This window comes from Drosophila arizonae, chromosome 3, assembly GCF_054131065.1.
Source record: "Drosophila arizonae isolate 15081-1271.41 chromosome 3, UAZ_ARI_1.0, whole genome shotgun sequence".
Lineage (NCBI taxonomy): Eukaryota > Metazoa > Arthropoda > Insecta > Diptera > Drosophilidae > Drosophila > Drosophila arizonae.
Window position 1 is genome coordinate 19471776 of NC_142923.1, and position 16353 is coordinate 19488128.

A 16353-nucleotide genomic window follows, 5' to 3' on the forward strand; every position below is an offset into this window, starting at 1 on the left:
ACACACATACACACAGACAGATACCACTCACACTTGGTTCGAAAAGTTTATTGACCATCTCAAACGTTTTGCGAGTGCTTTTTCTATACATTTCTTAGTTTTGTTTGGCTGCTTAAATATCCTCAGCTTCATCTGGAGCCAGCAAATTTGTTTGTGTTTCGTCTGCTTGAATACAACCGCACATACGAGCGGGAAGTTTATTTTTAAGTTACGGCCCACACACACACACACACAAGCAGACAGACAGACAGACAGAGTAAGCTTTGGCATTCGTTGGGTCTCTAACCTCTTGACTCTTGACATCGGCTCAAGTCCGGAGTCCCTTTTGGCCCGTCCAACTGAACTCTGTCGGACCATGTCCTGTTCGTATATGACAGCCTTGCCCTGGAATTAGACAGCTGCTTGGCTCTCGTCTTTCTGTTTGACTTGCTGCAGCTCGATGCAAAAATAGAAAAATACTTATTTATAGTTGAGTTTGTTGCATCAACTGCATTGAATTGTCGTTTGGGTGAATCATCAGCATCATCATCATTATCATCATCATACGTGATATTCTACTTACTTACCATACTCAGGTTATTTGAATGCTCAAATTCGAGGCGGCATTTGATGGCCTCGAATAGTTGATTTTGACTGGAGCTGACTCGATTTCGGCTAAAGTGGATTTGCCATTGTATGAAATTTATGAGCTGAACCGGTGTGAGCTGCGGGAACTTAACTGATTCAGGGTGCAATGAACTTGGGAACCAATGTGAACTTATTTGATTGAGAGTTAGCTTCAGGACACGAACGTAATACTTTTTAGCTTTTATTTGCAATTATTTAAATACTCACTTTATTAAAATACTCACAATTTCAATTTAAACTCGTACGAACTCTTTTGTTCTCCTAGTTCTTTTAACATTATATGTAGTAAAACTATTTCCAGCTACATTAAACTTTTTATTTCGTTTTAAAATTTTGTTTTAAATTAATTTCACTTTGAATTCGTATTAGCTCACAGTTTAGTAAGTTTCACAAAAATAAATACTATTCCCAATCAATTCAGGATTGATTAAGAAAACGCTTTTAATGTTTATAAATATTTTAATATTTATTTGTAATATATATTTTTTATTTATAATATATTTTAGTTATATATATCATATATTTTAAATATTTTTTAATATATTATACAAAATTATTCACCTTATTAAGATAAAATAAAATAAAATAAAAATTCTCTACTGATTTTAAGCTAGTTCTATGCAAAACTCATAAAGAAAAAAAAATAATTGAAATAAAATAAGAACAGAAAACTAACAGCAGTTAGTTTGTTAGCGAGTTGCTGTTCCGAAAACTACTATAAAAATCATTTATAACGGAACTATTTGTGTCATGTTCGCAATCGAACAGAATTCGTGGATCCATCACGTTGGCTTGGCAGGGCTCAGTGCGTTTAGGCTTTCAAAAGCATTTCAATTATAAACTGCGAAACCACAGAGATTTGACCCCGACTGTCATTACACACGCAGACATAGTCAAACACACACACATACACAGCAAAAAATAAAAATAGCCAACTGAAATGGAAGGCCTTCAAAATAGCCAGACATGAAGACCTTTGGGGCGCATGGACAATGCCTGGATTTGAGCAACGTGACAGTCGATGGTCATGTGCGTGTGCGTGTGTGTGTGTGTGTAGGCGGCCAAAGTCGGGCCACATGACAAGTTCCGTGAAAAAAAAAGAAAAAATACAAAATACAACCGAACTTACAGTCAACTCTCACTTTGCATTGCATTTACAGAGACGCCGCACAATGCGCCATTCATAACCGGAATCCGGCCCCGATATCGGGTCGGCGACATATTGCGTGGCAATTGTACATCGCGGCACTCCCGGCCGGCGGCCAATCTCACATGGACGGTGAATAATGAAGAGGTGAGTCCCAAATTATGCAAAAACGCAATTTTCTTGTTTTTAAGCGGCAGCTATCCCCCTCCCTCACCCACCCCCTCTCTCTCTCTCCCTCTGTGTGTATTTGTAATTTATGCAAGAATGTGTGAGTGAGTGTGCATAAGTGTGTGTGCCCTGTAATTACCAGGCAAACATACTCACATAGTCAACGGTTCGTTGTCTGTTGTGCCACACCCCATCCATTACGCCCTATTTTACGGCTCAAATAATTTAGTGGAATTTTATGCACGCATCGGACATGAAAATGCGGCTAAAAATGACATCGGTGAAAACTCTTTACTTGCACACGCACACACACATACACATACAGACACACACACACAATTTTAAACCACGCCCACTCCTCCTGCAAACACACACAGAGACACAACAAGTGCATTGGGGCGTAACTCACACATTTGGCTTTCGGCCTTCGGTTTGGCTTTTGGTTTTTCTGGGCTCAACTAATTTGCCAAAATGTATACAGCGATATTTTTGTCATGATTCGCACAATTCAACGCACTTGTTTATTGAAGCTCATTAAAATAACTTCAGCCAAGCCTGTGCATAATGAACTGCATATCTGTGGCAGATATGCAGGCATGTGGCTCATCTGCATTTGAGGTGGATAATGGAATGGCATTTTGAGCGGATTGCATTGGTTCTGACTGTGGTTTTGGTTGCGAAAGAATGCCTGAGAAGCTTAAACTTTTAAAGAAGCATTTCGCGATATGGCAGAGATGAGAGATGGGAGATTGGAGATAGGAGATAGGTGATGGGAAATATGAAATATAAAATAAAAAATATAAAATGTAAAATATAAAATGTAAAATGTAAAATATAAAATATAAAATATAAAATATAAAATATAAAATATAAAATACAAAATATAAAATATAAAATATAAAATATAAAATATAAATATAAAATATAAAATATAAAATATAAAATATAAAATATAAAATATAAAATATAAAATATAAAATATAAAATGGAAAATAGAAAATAGAAAAAAAAAGAAAATATAAAATATAAAATATGAGATAAGGAATCAGAAATAGATGGAATATGGAAGGAGGGAAAAGGATATGACAAATGAGAATGAAAAAAAGCTGAGAAAGATAAAACAATATAGAGAGAAAATCGGCTATTAATTTGAGAATTAGCAGATTCAACGAATATTAAATGTGAAATATGGAACACACACCAAACTCTTCCACTTCTCCATTTCTCTTCATGAAATCAAGCTTTAAATAGCATCAAAGACGTGGCTGCAGCTTAATAAATGCAGAACTCTGTATAAGTTGCTCATTTGAGTCCTTTGTCTTGATGCTCTAACTATGATTTCAATAGATTAAATTGCTTTAGAGTAAGCTCAAGCAACTCATTATGCATAGACCCAAACAAATACACTGACCGAAAGAGTATGAATATTAGCCGAAACGAAATCAGAGTTGATTTAAGAAATAAATACAATTTAAAGTAAACATAATGATAGTAATAGAAATAATGGTAATAGTTATTTATTTTACTATGCGAATATCCATAATTTTCCTATCGACTTCCAATTGAAATTTAGTACAATTTTCTGTCAGTGTAATCAATATTATATTGCAATTTACTATTTAATTGTTTGTGGGTTACTTGTGGTAAGGGAATGGATCTAAGGGAAGAGTGCATTGGGATTTCACGAATCGAACTGCATTTCCAATCAATCGACGAGGGCGAACATCAAATGCAGTCAATTCAAAGGGCAAGAGCAGGAGCAAGAAGCAGCAGAGGCAGAAGCAGAAGCAGAAGCAGAAGCAGAAGCAGAAGCAGAGGCACAAGCTGAAGCTGAAGCGAAAGCAACTCAATCCGGAACCAAGAAATTCATGTGAAACGCCATTTTAGCAGCCAACGCGCAATTGCGGTTACTCTTTGAGTGTATGTGTGTGTGTATATAGGTGAGCGTATGTGTGTGTGTGGGTAGATGTCTTCTTGTGTGTGCTTGCGCTTTGTTTTGTTGGCCACGATTCCGTTGTTGTTGTTGTTGTTGCTTCCGCTATTATGCGCCATCAATGAGCATTGTTTGCCATGGACCGAAGCTCAAATTGCCTCAACTGTAAAAGGTGTGCATGTGTGTGTATAAGTGTGCATGTGTGCGTGTGTGTAAGCTAATTATTTAGCTGGCTGCGTTTATTATGCGATTTGCCATGCGTTGCGCCACGTAGCAGAACTTTATGCCAAATTAAACATTGGGTAAACTGTTTAGGCAAAGAAATAAGATCCTTGACTTATAAGCTGCTTATGTTAGGCATAAGATTCGCTATAAAGTGGAATTTTAATAGAAGCAACCCGAGAAGTTAGAAATGAAAATTCTAATAGAAATTCTTGATATCTAAGACTGTTGAGAATATAATACGAATTTTGTCTAGCTAAAGCTAAAATGTTTATTGACTATAGTTGTGTGAGAATATTTGCGTAGTAAATAAATTTACTTGCATATATTTGTATACATTTTAGTGAATAACATACAAATAAAATGAAAATAAATTTGCTTGTATATATTTGATTAAATTTTAGAGTATGAAATTAGGAAAAATAAATAAGGAGTATATTTCATTTGAATATAAATTTTATTGTGTGTGTATATTTAAATTTTTGGGTATTAATATTAAATAAAATAAGAAATTAAATATCCTTGTTAATAATAAAATATACAAAGTATAAAATCTATATTAATGAAGAAGGTAGAACTAGGTTTGTTATACATAGATAAAAAAAAAAAAAGTTTCAGCTGAATAAATAAATAGACTGAATTGAGTATTTTATACATGAAGTCATGGATCTGAATTGTTTGATATGTTTATTTATATAAACAACAACAGTCCTGCAGTACAATCTTCAATAGTTGTTGCTATTGACTGCTGGCTCCTCTTCTTGATATTTGCCTTGAGTCAGTATAGAGTTAAGAGTAACAAAGAATTTCATATTGACAGAAAATAATTATATGTATTCATTTTCACCTGCTTCCAGGTGAATCCCTCGCACGTGCGACACCATAAAATACTGCGGGACACGCGCAACGAGATGGAGACCTCCATAGTGGGCATACACTTCGTGGTGACGGATCAGCACTTCGAAAACGGTAAATTGAAGGTAATTAAAGCGAGCATATTGATGTGCGAGTTGAGAATTGTATTTAACAATAAAAACATTTATCAATAGCTGCGCTGCAGTGCCCAGCTGCATGATATCTACTGGAAGACGACGGAGAAGACCATATTGGAGGCGGATCCGTTTGGCAAATATGGTGGCAACGGTGCCAGCGGGAATCGCGTGAGTGCCGATGAGATATATGACCAGTATACGCTGCACGAGGACGAGCAGTTCCACAACAAGAAGAACAGCTACCTGACCCAGCTGCAGGGTAAGTTCTTCTTTTAGTTTCCTTTCTTTTTCTCTTTTTTTTTTTCGGTCATTCAGTCAGCCAATTAGCACACACATGCACCTAGACAACAACATGCAACAGCAACAACAACTACATCCACATCTCCAACAATCACAACAACAAGAACAACAACAAAAGCAAAAGAGTACATGGCCTGCATTTCTCTATTTCTCGCTAGACTTTCTCTTTCATTTTGTACCCTCAGGCGAAGAAGATGACGGAGCGGATGGTTTAGAAGATGGCGGCGCCGCCTGGCGTGGCGTTAGCTCCGCCTCCTCCGGCTCAACGTTGTCGCTGGCGCCGAGTGGCCTGGCTGCCACGCTGCTGGCGCTGCTCAGCTGGTCGCTGGCCAGGCAATTAGTGTCGCAGCTGGCGCCGATTACAAAGCACAGGCCGATGCCGATGCGGGCGTTGCAGCAGGACCGGCAGAGCCAGAGCAAAGGCCTGCGGGCGCATTGCTGCACGGACAGCAGCAGCAGCAGCAGCAACAGCAACAACAAAGGATGCAGCAAAGGATGCAGCAGATGCATCAGGCAATTAACATGATTCAATTGTCACGCAACTCTTGTGCCACACTTCAGGGAGGAACAGCGGAAGGAGACAATGCAGCAGCAGCGGCAGCAGCAGCGGCAGCAGGCAGCAAAGTAGGCTTCAGCCCTAGGCAACAGCAAGCAACTGCTAAATGTATCTAAAATATTTAATCCTCAACACAAACAGACAACAGTTTCAGCTAGCTCAAACAAACGAAAAGTCATTTCGAAGGCATTTAAAATACACACACACACACACAAACACAAAGGCAAAAAGCAAATAAAAAAGGTAAATTTTCCAAAGCAACAGCAACTACAACCTATCGCTAGGTTTCCTCAAATACAAACTCATTTGTTTCGTTTGCCGAGCCGAGCCAATAAAATGGAACCACTTGCGAACTGGTTCACTCTCTATGATTTTTACACTATGAAATCGAAAAGAAAAAACTTATACGAAAATAAAAACCTAAAAAGAGCAACAAAAAAAAAATGAAAACGAGTTGAAAAAATGTTGTGCTAAGCTTTTCACTTTGTTTCTCTACAATTAAATTATATATATAAATAAATAAATATATATATAAATTTATATTTATATAACGAAAGTCAAAATGATTTATATACATACATAAATAAATGATTGATATTTATATGTAACATATAAAGTTATATACAGACAGATACACATACATAACTACATAAATACAATACATATATACATACATACATACATACATTACACAAATACATACAGAACACAATCCCCAAAGAGTAAAGTGAAAGAAGAAGAGCAATTAATTTGTAAGTCTATAAATACGCCTATATGTATGTAAAATCATATATGTAATTGTATATAATATGAAGAAAAAACAAAAACCAAAAGCATAAGAAACGTAAAATGTATAATTGATAAGTATTTACGGTAGATAATCAAAAATAAAAAAAACAAGCGAAACAAGAAGAGTTTGAAGAGACTTTTTAATGGGAAACTTGACGTAAAGTAAGTAAAATTTATTTTTATAAAAAATATGTAAATATTCATATTCATTCATTGATAATTAAAAATAATAGTGCTTCCAACTAAAAAATAAAAAACTAATTTTATTTAAAAAAATCTCTTTTTAGCATTTAAAAAATTGCTTCATTTTTATTTTTAAAATTGTTCGTAAATTATGTTTTTGTTTATAACAATATTTATGCAAATCTTAATTCATGTTGAAGCTCCTTCACCTAATATAAATATATCATGCGCTTTAAGCGCAAGTATCAAGTACGTAGAGGATGATAGTCTTGCTTATCCGGCTGCTCCATATAATTACGCAATTAATTATTTACATTCGGAGAACTCACGCCCGTTCCGGCCCGAAACGGACAGCTCATTAATGATCCTTCGGCCGCAGCAGGACTCGAAATACTTATAAGAAATGACAACAATAAAGATGAGCTGCTGCTGCTGAGCCATAGTGGAGCCGTGGGGTAGTGTGGGTGGTGGCGAGTGCTCAGCGTTGCCTGCGGAGGCGTCCCCTACAATTAGCATAACTAAAACGCTCAATTAGACGCCGAAAACACGCAGGGCTCGCCAGCCTGGCCAGGCGGGGCAAGGACAACGCACAGGCTTAGCGTCCAGCTCGAACGACGTCTGCCTGTTGTGCAATGCAATTTTCACCTTTTATTACACATTTCTTTGGGACTGTCTCTCTTCTTTTTGTTTCTTTAATTTCTTTTTGTGTCTGCCTGTTCGGCAGGCGATTTGAGGTATATTGGTTGGAGCTAGTTTAATGTGCTTTAGCTAGACATTTGTTTGTGAGTGTAGATTTATGGTAATACTGGATATATGTTGGAATAGATAAGTATATAATATATTCATATACATATTATTATGAATATGTCAAATAATCATAACCATTGTTGGGTATAACATTGCGTGTTTTAAAGATATTTTAATATTGATAATATAAAGCTTGAATATTATTCACAGAGCTTCAAGTAACTGAGTTTACTTAAACTTATTTTAGTCACCGGCGTAAATGTCTATTAACATTCTTCTCAAACTACTCTTCTCGTATTAGTGCTGCCATACTTTTACGATTTCGTAACCAGGTTGCCACACCGCTCAATGCAACTTTACAGATATACATAGGTACATTTATGCACATGAGCACTCAGCTATAGTCATAGAATTAATGGAACCGTTTTAATTGTACTAAAAAATGCAAAAGTGAATTTGACATTATTTCAACGAATTTTTATTATTTTTAATACTTTGAAATTGAGTTTTTATAATAGATTCTACAAATAAAAAAAAAATATATATATATATAAATCTTTAGAACTACTGCTTAAATATTATACAAATTATATATTATTATATTATATAAATTTTTGGAAACCGTGAAGAACGATAATCATATGATGCATAGGTCTTCCGCCGAGCAGATGAGCCTGGATTTTGCGGAACATGACATATTCACCCCATATCCTTCAACTTTTCCAAGCTACATCAAACTTCTCAAGCCCGCGAAATATAAAAAAAAAAAATTAAAAAAAAAACAAATTCGGAAATACATTTACCATTGAATTAACCTACAAATTCGTTAAGCCCTTTTTTCTCTTTATATAATCCAAGTAAGCGAGTATCAGCTAGTCGATATATAGCATTCTCTTGCAACATACTTAATTGTTACAAACATGTACATATATATACTCATATATATGTATATATATAAGTATATTGTATATTTTTTTGCTGTTCATTGTCTGTCACTGCGTAATGTTTATTTTTAATTATATTTTTTTGTTGTTTTGTTTTTGTGCACATTGTTTTTCTTTGATTGTTGTTGTTGTTACTGTTGTTGTTGCTGTCCATTTCGCTCAGTGTATTGCTCTTTGCTTTTTGTGGACGATTTGAGGGTGTAATAAACGTTAATGGCGGTTGACCACAAAGAGAAATTGCGAACACTTTGTTTTTCGGCCACGTTCCTTTTGTCGCACATTTTCCCACAGAGCATTTCACTGATTAGCGCACTTTTCCTTACATTTCTCTCATCTCTTTTCTTTTCTTTCCGCTTTGCTCTCGTCTTTTGATTATTTTCTGTGTGGCAGCAGCAGCAGCAGATCATTAGATTTAATTGGTTCTATTTAATTGATGATTTGTTATCAGCTGTTTAGTGCTTAATTATTTGCATTACTTATGCCATTAGACGTAAATAGTCGGATAGATATATAGTTGGGTCGACAAAGGACAACAACGGCCAACTTTATCAAGCGTATCAGCCAAGTTTTGCAGGCAAAGCGGCTAAAAGCATTTAGCTTGAAAAAATATAAAAATAGACTGCAGTCCAAAAAATAAAAAAAATAAATAAAATGATAAAAAAAAAAAAAAACAAGTAAGAAAGCTCTAGTCGAGACTGCTCGACTACGAGATCCCCTGAACCCTTGGAGTGCTAGCTATTTCAATAATTTTTCGCGTCTTTCAGCTTACACAAGAAACACACACACATACACAAACACATACACACACAAGCACCCACGCATAAACACGCATGGGCTGCAGTGTGCGCTTACTATGAGAACTTAATTGTTTAATAACTTTTTTTGTGGACGTACGATCTTCATGAAACTTTCAGATTATGATTATAACATGAATATGCATGTAATTGCCAAAGCACAAGTCTCTAGTATTTGAAATACGCGTTTTACAAAAGTGAGGGTGAGGGGGTGAATTTAGAGGTGGGGGGTAAATTTTAACAAAAACCGAAATTGTATAAATTGCATATAAGCATACATTCAAAATTTGGAGACTCTAGCAATAAAGGTGTAGAAGATATAATTTTATAACTGGTTTTCGATAAGGTTTTTCATCGATAAAAAAAGATCGGGATGAGTTATCGAATTTTAATGATAAACTCGATATCCGCGCTGTAATTACGAACATTTTACAAAAAATTTGAAGTCTCTAGCTCTTGTATCTTCGGAAATCGACGCGTTCAAACATACGGACAGACGGACAGACGGACAGACGGACAGACGGACAGACGGACAGACGGACAGACGGACAGACGGACAGACAGACAGACGGACAGGGCCAAATCAACTCAGCTCGTCACCCTGATCAAGAATATATATACTTTGTGGGGTCTGCCACGCCTCCTTCTGCCTGTTACATACATTTCAACAAAACCATTATACCCTGATTTCCCATTTTCAATGGGTTCAGGGTATAAAAAAAACGAAGCGAAGCGAAGAAGTCGATGTTCGTCAGAGTTTAGCTTCCTTCCGCCTTTTTCGTTGGCAAAAGTTTTCGACCAAGCGAAAGTTAAGTATTTACAAAAGTAAAGCGGCTTTTAAAAATGTTCAAGCAACTTGGCTTGGCTTTTCACTTAGCGACAAACTGACGCTCAGCAGTAGCAGCAGCAGCAGCAGCAACAACAACAACAACAATGAGGCACACATCAAGTCAAGATGATGTCGCTACATATTCATAATGCTGATTGTCGTTGTTGTGCCCGTTGTCAGCAGGCAGATTGAAAATTTATTCAAAAGTCTGGCAAGTCTGCAAGTGGCTGCTGCCACGCCCCTCCCGTCGCCTCAGCACCAGTCCCGTCCGACTCGCCCTGGGATAATAACTTTAACTTGAAAAGTAGCTCACAAGCAGCTTTGTATTGTAGTTTTTCCTTTTCTCTCTTTTCTTCCTCTTCTTCTCTCTTTTTTTTTTATACCCTGAACCCATTTTCAATGGGAAATCAGGGTATAATGGTTTTGTTGAAATGTATGTAACAGGCAGAAGGAGGCGTGGCAGACCCCACAAAGTATATATATTCTTGATCAGGGCGACGAGCTGAGTTGATTTGGCCCTGTCCGTCTGTCTGTCCGTCTGTCCGTCTGTCCGTCTGTCCGTCCGTCCGTCTGTCCGTCTGTCCGTCTGTCCGTATGTATGAACGCGTCGATTTCAGAAGATATAAGAGCTAGAGACTTCAAATTTTTTTTAAAATGTCCGTAATTACAGCGCGCATATCAAGTTTATTATTAAAAATCGATAACTCATCCCAATCTTTTTTATCGATAAAAAACCTTATCGAAAACCAGTTATAAAATTATATCTTCTACACCTTTATTGCTATAGTCTCCAAATTTTTAATGTATGCTTATATGAAATTTATACAATTTCGGTTTTTGTTAAAATTAACCTCCCACCCTTAAATTCACCCCCTCACCCTCACTTTTGTAAAAAGCGTATTTCAAATACTAGAGACTTGTGCTTTGGCAATTACATGCATATCCATGTTATAATCATAATCTAAAAGTTTCATGAAGATCGTACGTCCACAAAAAAAGTTATTAAACAATTAAGTTCTCATAGTAAGCGCTCACTGCCGCCCATGCGTGTTTATGCTTGTGTGTGTATATGTATGTATATGTTTGTGTATGTGTGTGTATGTGTTTGTGTATGTGTGTGTGTGTATGCGTTTGTGTGTGTATGCGTGTGTGTGTGTATGTGTGTCTGTATGCGTGTGTGTATGCCTGTGTGTGCGTACGTGCGTGTGTGTGTGCGTGTTTGTGAAAGACGCGAAAAGTTATTGAAATATCTATTGCTGCAAGGGTTCAGGGGATCTCGTAGTCGAGCAGTCTCGACTAGAGCTTTCTTACTTGTTGTGTATTATTTTCGTTTCATTTTTTCATATTTTTTCCTCAACTGCTTTTCATTTCAGTGAATGTCAGCGCATTTTCACATAACTAAAGGAATGCCAGTTACAAATTTAACTGCCAGTTAAGCTCTCGAATATTGTAAATGCTAAAATACGAAATTTAAGGCAGCTTTAATTGCATGCAAATGTTGGTCAGCGAATTGGCATTTTATTCGTAGTTGAATTGAAATGGGCTAATAAAAAATTATATTAACGGAATACAAGGATAATATTTAAAATATTATTATGGTTTTCATTGCAATAATTATATTTAAATTTTGTTTATATGCTTTAAGATTTTTAAAAATTTGTATTCATTTTTTTTTTAAGAGGGTTTCTTCGTGCAGGCCTAAAAAGTTATTTCTGATCATAAAAAATATATACTGTCCATATTCCATGAACTCACCTTGAGCCTGGACGCCGTATTGCGCCCGTCTCTGTAAAAAGATATAGGGTTAGCAGAATCAACACCCAGCTAAACCTAGAATTACCTATACAAGCCTATACTGTAAAGTAATATCACCTACAACAACCAGAAACTTACAGAAATAAATCTTAAAAAAGGATTTGTGAGTATTGGAGTAAAAGAAGTAAGATAAATGAAAAATATTTAATCTAATCTAGGTTTGGGGTGGGCTAACTACATATGCATACCTGTTGACAGCTATTCATGATTGTTAATAAACATTCATATTGATGATGATATATTACAATAGCCCGTACAAGTGCATATGAGTGAGGAACATGCGAGCAACGAACATCAACTTCAAACAAATGCACGTGCAAATCAGGTGCAAAGACCAAGGTAAGCCATCTGAGTTGAGGGTCTGCCGCACACACAGAACCACAATATATTCCCACAGACACACACACATTTCTCCACATTCGCATTTAAAGTCATAAATTTTTATTTGTATGATGATGACTTAAGTTCTACGTGCGTAACAACGACTCCAGCTCTACCTGGGCTACCCCACAGCTCACGCACACACACACACACACACACACACACACACACACACACGGAAACACAGCTGGCTTTAGTTAAGTGCATGATTATGCTTTTAGTGGCATGTTGAGGTTTTGTCAGTCAGTTGTGTGCTCTCAGCTTTTCAGCTACCCCCAGCAGCAACAACAACAAGAACAAACTTACAACGGGTCATTATTTTTTTTATTGCAAATACTTGAAACTGACATTGACTGTGTATGTGTGTGTGTGTGTGAGTGTGTGAAACAGCTGTTCCACACACGTACTTATATTGCCACCAACAACTTGCCACGCCCCCGTTTCGGCGCCCCTCTGTGCACACGCACATCCTGTGCAAACGTGCGTGAATAGAAAATTCTCTTTGGGCTTTCCCGGCCTGGCCGCCTGTCGTGCTTCAAAAGTGCTTCATGTAAGATTTTCATTACACTTTTCCAGAGCTATTCCAAAATTCATAACGGTAACTGTCTTCAAGAGTTGAAGTAATCAGCAGTTCCCACATATTCACTTTGTCAATATGCAAGTCAAGTTTATTATATATTAAATAAGTATATACATATATTTAAATAGATTTTGAAAGATTTTTTTTTTTTTATTTATTTATTTATTTTTTTTTAAATTGCCAGAGCTTATTTATGAATACGTTTTGCAAATCTTGGTTATAAATTATAAATTAATGTATGTAAATAAATGTGCTATATATTAACTGATTTTTAAAAGAAAACATTACGTTTTTCTTAAAGGCTTTTTACTAAAAAAAATATTATTATATGTATTATATATATTATTAATATATAATATTATTCTTTAATTACAATTGAACTATTTTATTCAATATTTTGTAGATTTTTATATTTCGTACCCTTATTTGCAATATATAAAATACATCAAAATTAAATATAAATATTTTTTTAAATTATTTTGCGTAGAGTATACTCTTTAGTAGACTCTCAAATAATAAGAGATATATTAAATTATTTCCCTTCACTCAAATTAAAATCTTTTTCAACTTCACCTTGTGTCAGGGGTTTGACCTGTTTTAGAAGCATACCAAATACCATTAACCGGACCATTTTTCGGATTGACACCTTCAACACCTTCAACGCCTTCTTCCATTCGGCTTGACTCAGTTCATTTGATTAAGGTGCTGCTCGTCTGTTCATGTCATTGACGTGAGCTGGAAAGGTTCTTCGTCTGCAACACGTCGTCTGACCTCATTTAAGATTTTATATCCAACATATACAATATAATAATATTTTATACAAGTTTTTGCAGCAATATTTTTTATTATTCCAAGGCAAAAAAGTATAAATATTTAATCGTATTTTATATATTTTGACTGAGCTCTAGGATCTATCTTAATCATTATTATATACAACAATTACTTTATTAAATCGAATATTCAATCAATTAAAATCTACATAGCATTAATGCATATTTTAGATTCTATAAATACAATTCCGTTTTATTTCCGAACTAAATTGAATGCATCATGCAATTTATGTGAATACCATCTAATAAATTTTCGTCATAAAAAGCCAAAAAGCAAAATATAAGAATGATGATTGTCTGTGAAATACAAAGGCTGCAGTCGAGATCTTCTTTTAGTGCGCATAAAAAGCCGCAGAAAAGTATGCTATCAATTTTGATAGGCATATGCTAAGGCTGAAGCTAAAGCCAAAGCTAAAGCATAAAAATTCAACTAGATATACTTTGTTAGCCGAAACTCTTCGGCCATAAAATACGAGGCATAATGAATGGCAAACATAAAAAACTGCTCGAAGCTTATAAATTTTAATAAGCCATATGAAAATAGTGCAGCACAAAAAAGAGACAGACAGCCAGAGCGAGAGAGAGAGAGAGATGGCAACTAGTTAAATGCACTGCTGTATATAGATACTGTGTATATATATCTATATGTATAAATGGAGATAATTATGTAGCTGGCAAACAAGTTGAACATGAATTTAATAGGCAGAACAAACGGCGCGACAGCTGTGAGTTATGCGAACTATTTTGCGCCTGCCTGTGAAATAAAATAGTGCAAAATTCTGGCAAGAAATTAAAACATTTTTGCAACCAGACAGACAGGCAGTGGTACAGACAGACGGACGGATGGACGAATGGACAGCTGGCAGACAACAACTGTGTGAGTCATGCGACGCGTTGTCGTCTGCGATGCTTTGCCAAAATAATAAAAAGTACAAGAGAAGTGGTTAAACTTGACTGGACGACTACGAAATACCCTAGAAATGAGTACATAGATATAAAAAGAAGAGATATTATTTCCTATTAGATATATATTGCTCTGTGGAAAAACCGCTTCACATCCAACCAAAGAAACTTACCCATATAGAAAATAATATATAAGTATAAAAGTTTATATCGAAGATATTTTTACTTTAAACTAATATGCCCTTCACAAATGCAAGGCGAGCAGCAAAAGCAAAAGAAACATCAACATAAATTTTAGTCAAACAAAGCGTAACGCTCATGTATTCCTTTCTTCCTCTTGGTTTATTTTTTTTTATGCACCAAGTGCGAACTTCAACTTCAGTTGCGTCCCTCTTGTGTGGAGGAGGAGGAGGGGGGAGGGGTGTCTCAAAGGGGCAGAAAGGGTAATGGCAAGTTTGTGCCATTGCCAAATGCCGAGCTGGCTGCGATTCTAATGTCGTTGTCGCTGCATGGCTAAAAATGTTGCGTTTTATAAGGCGTAAACACTCACAATGTGGCTGTGGTTACGCACACACACACACACACACACACACACACACAGACAGAGAGACACAATCACAGTCCCATACAAGCACAAGTACATGTGTAATAAGTGAGTCGGAGTGAGATGGCGCAGGCTGGCTTTTTGGCTTGCCACTGAAAAGAATGCAGCAAAAAAAATCACAGCCCCATGAAGAGCCAACAACAAGAGCAACAAAAACTCATGCGTTCGGAATGCGTTCTCTGTGCAGCTGGGGTAGCGGCAATGATTGAGAGGTGGAGAGAGGAAGAGAGGCAGAGGGAGAGCTAGCGGTTTGTCGAGACATAGCTGTAGTGGTGTCTAGTCTAGCCAACACTCTCGCACGTTCGCCTGCTCGCTGTCGCTCCCGCTCTCACTCTAGCGCGCTGCCCTCTCTCTCCAGCTGTGGCGAAATGATGCGACAAAGTATCAAATGAGGTTGCCCCAAAGCAACTGCTGCTGCCGCTGCTGCCGCTGCTGCTGCCGCTGTTTACTGCAACATAAATCAAAATCAAAGGCAAAACAGAGAAACCTACACACTTGGGTCATACTCTCCAGTTTAGAAAGAGTTGCACAGCAAGCGTGCGAGTGCGAGAAGGACAGGGAGTGAGAGAGGGAGCGAGCTAGCGTCTTGTGTGCCAAGTGTGGAACGGAAATGCAGGCATGTAAGTGAGATAGTTAGATATGTTGAAATAAACAAATTTGGCTTGCTGCATGCAATGCAAACCGAACAAATACAATAACAAAACCAAGTAGGTGGACAGCTCGAGCTCAATGTTTGCCATGCTGATAAATATGTGAGGATGTGGCACTTTTTAAGCTACTGCTGCATGGGGGAAAAATCTACAAGTAAATAGAAATAAATTGTATTTAGGCCAAATGTGACAGAAAAACTAGCCTGAGAGAGGGAGAGATAGAGAGAGAGAGAGAGAGGGGAGACGAAAGTGAAAACAATAAATCATGAATTTGTTTACTTAAAACAGTTTTTAATCTACTTCAGCTGCAATATTCATTTTAGAGGCCGCAATACATAATAAATAGAATTTTATATAGC

General features: G+C 36.5%; 1 protein-coding gene and 1 long non-coding RNA gene across 7 annotated transcripts in view; both read left to right on the top strand.

The window, feature by feature from the left end:
• beat-Ia (beaten path Ia) overlaps positions 1-6772 on the top strand; it is a 56647-nt gene extending 49875 nt beyond the window's left edge. For 5 of the 6 annotated variants that reach the window (XM_089465557.1, XM_089465558.1, XM_089465559.1 and 2 more), the window contains 4 exons: positions 1788-1921; positions 4955-5077; positions 5147-5348; positions 5548-6772. In XM_089465557.1, coding sequence (XP_089321683.1) covers positions 1788-1921; positions 4955-5077; positions 5147-5348; positions 5548-5915 — 827 coding nt within the window. In that variant the 3' untranslated portion in view covers positions 5916-6772. The remainder of the gene's footprint in view (positions 1-1787; positions 1922-4954; positions 5078-5146; positions 5349-5547) is intronic. The other variant, XM_089465561.1, reaches the window with a different exon arrangement.
• LOC149269834 (uncharacterized) overlaps positions 1-16353 on the top strand; it is a 174950-nt gene that overhangs the window by 135611 nt on the left and 22986 nt on the right. The window lies entirely within an intron of this gene.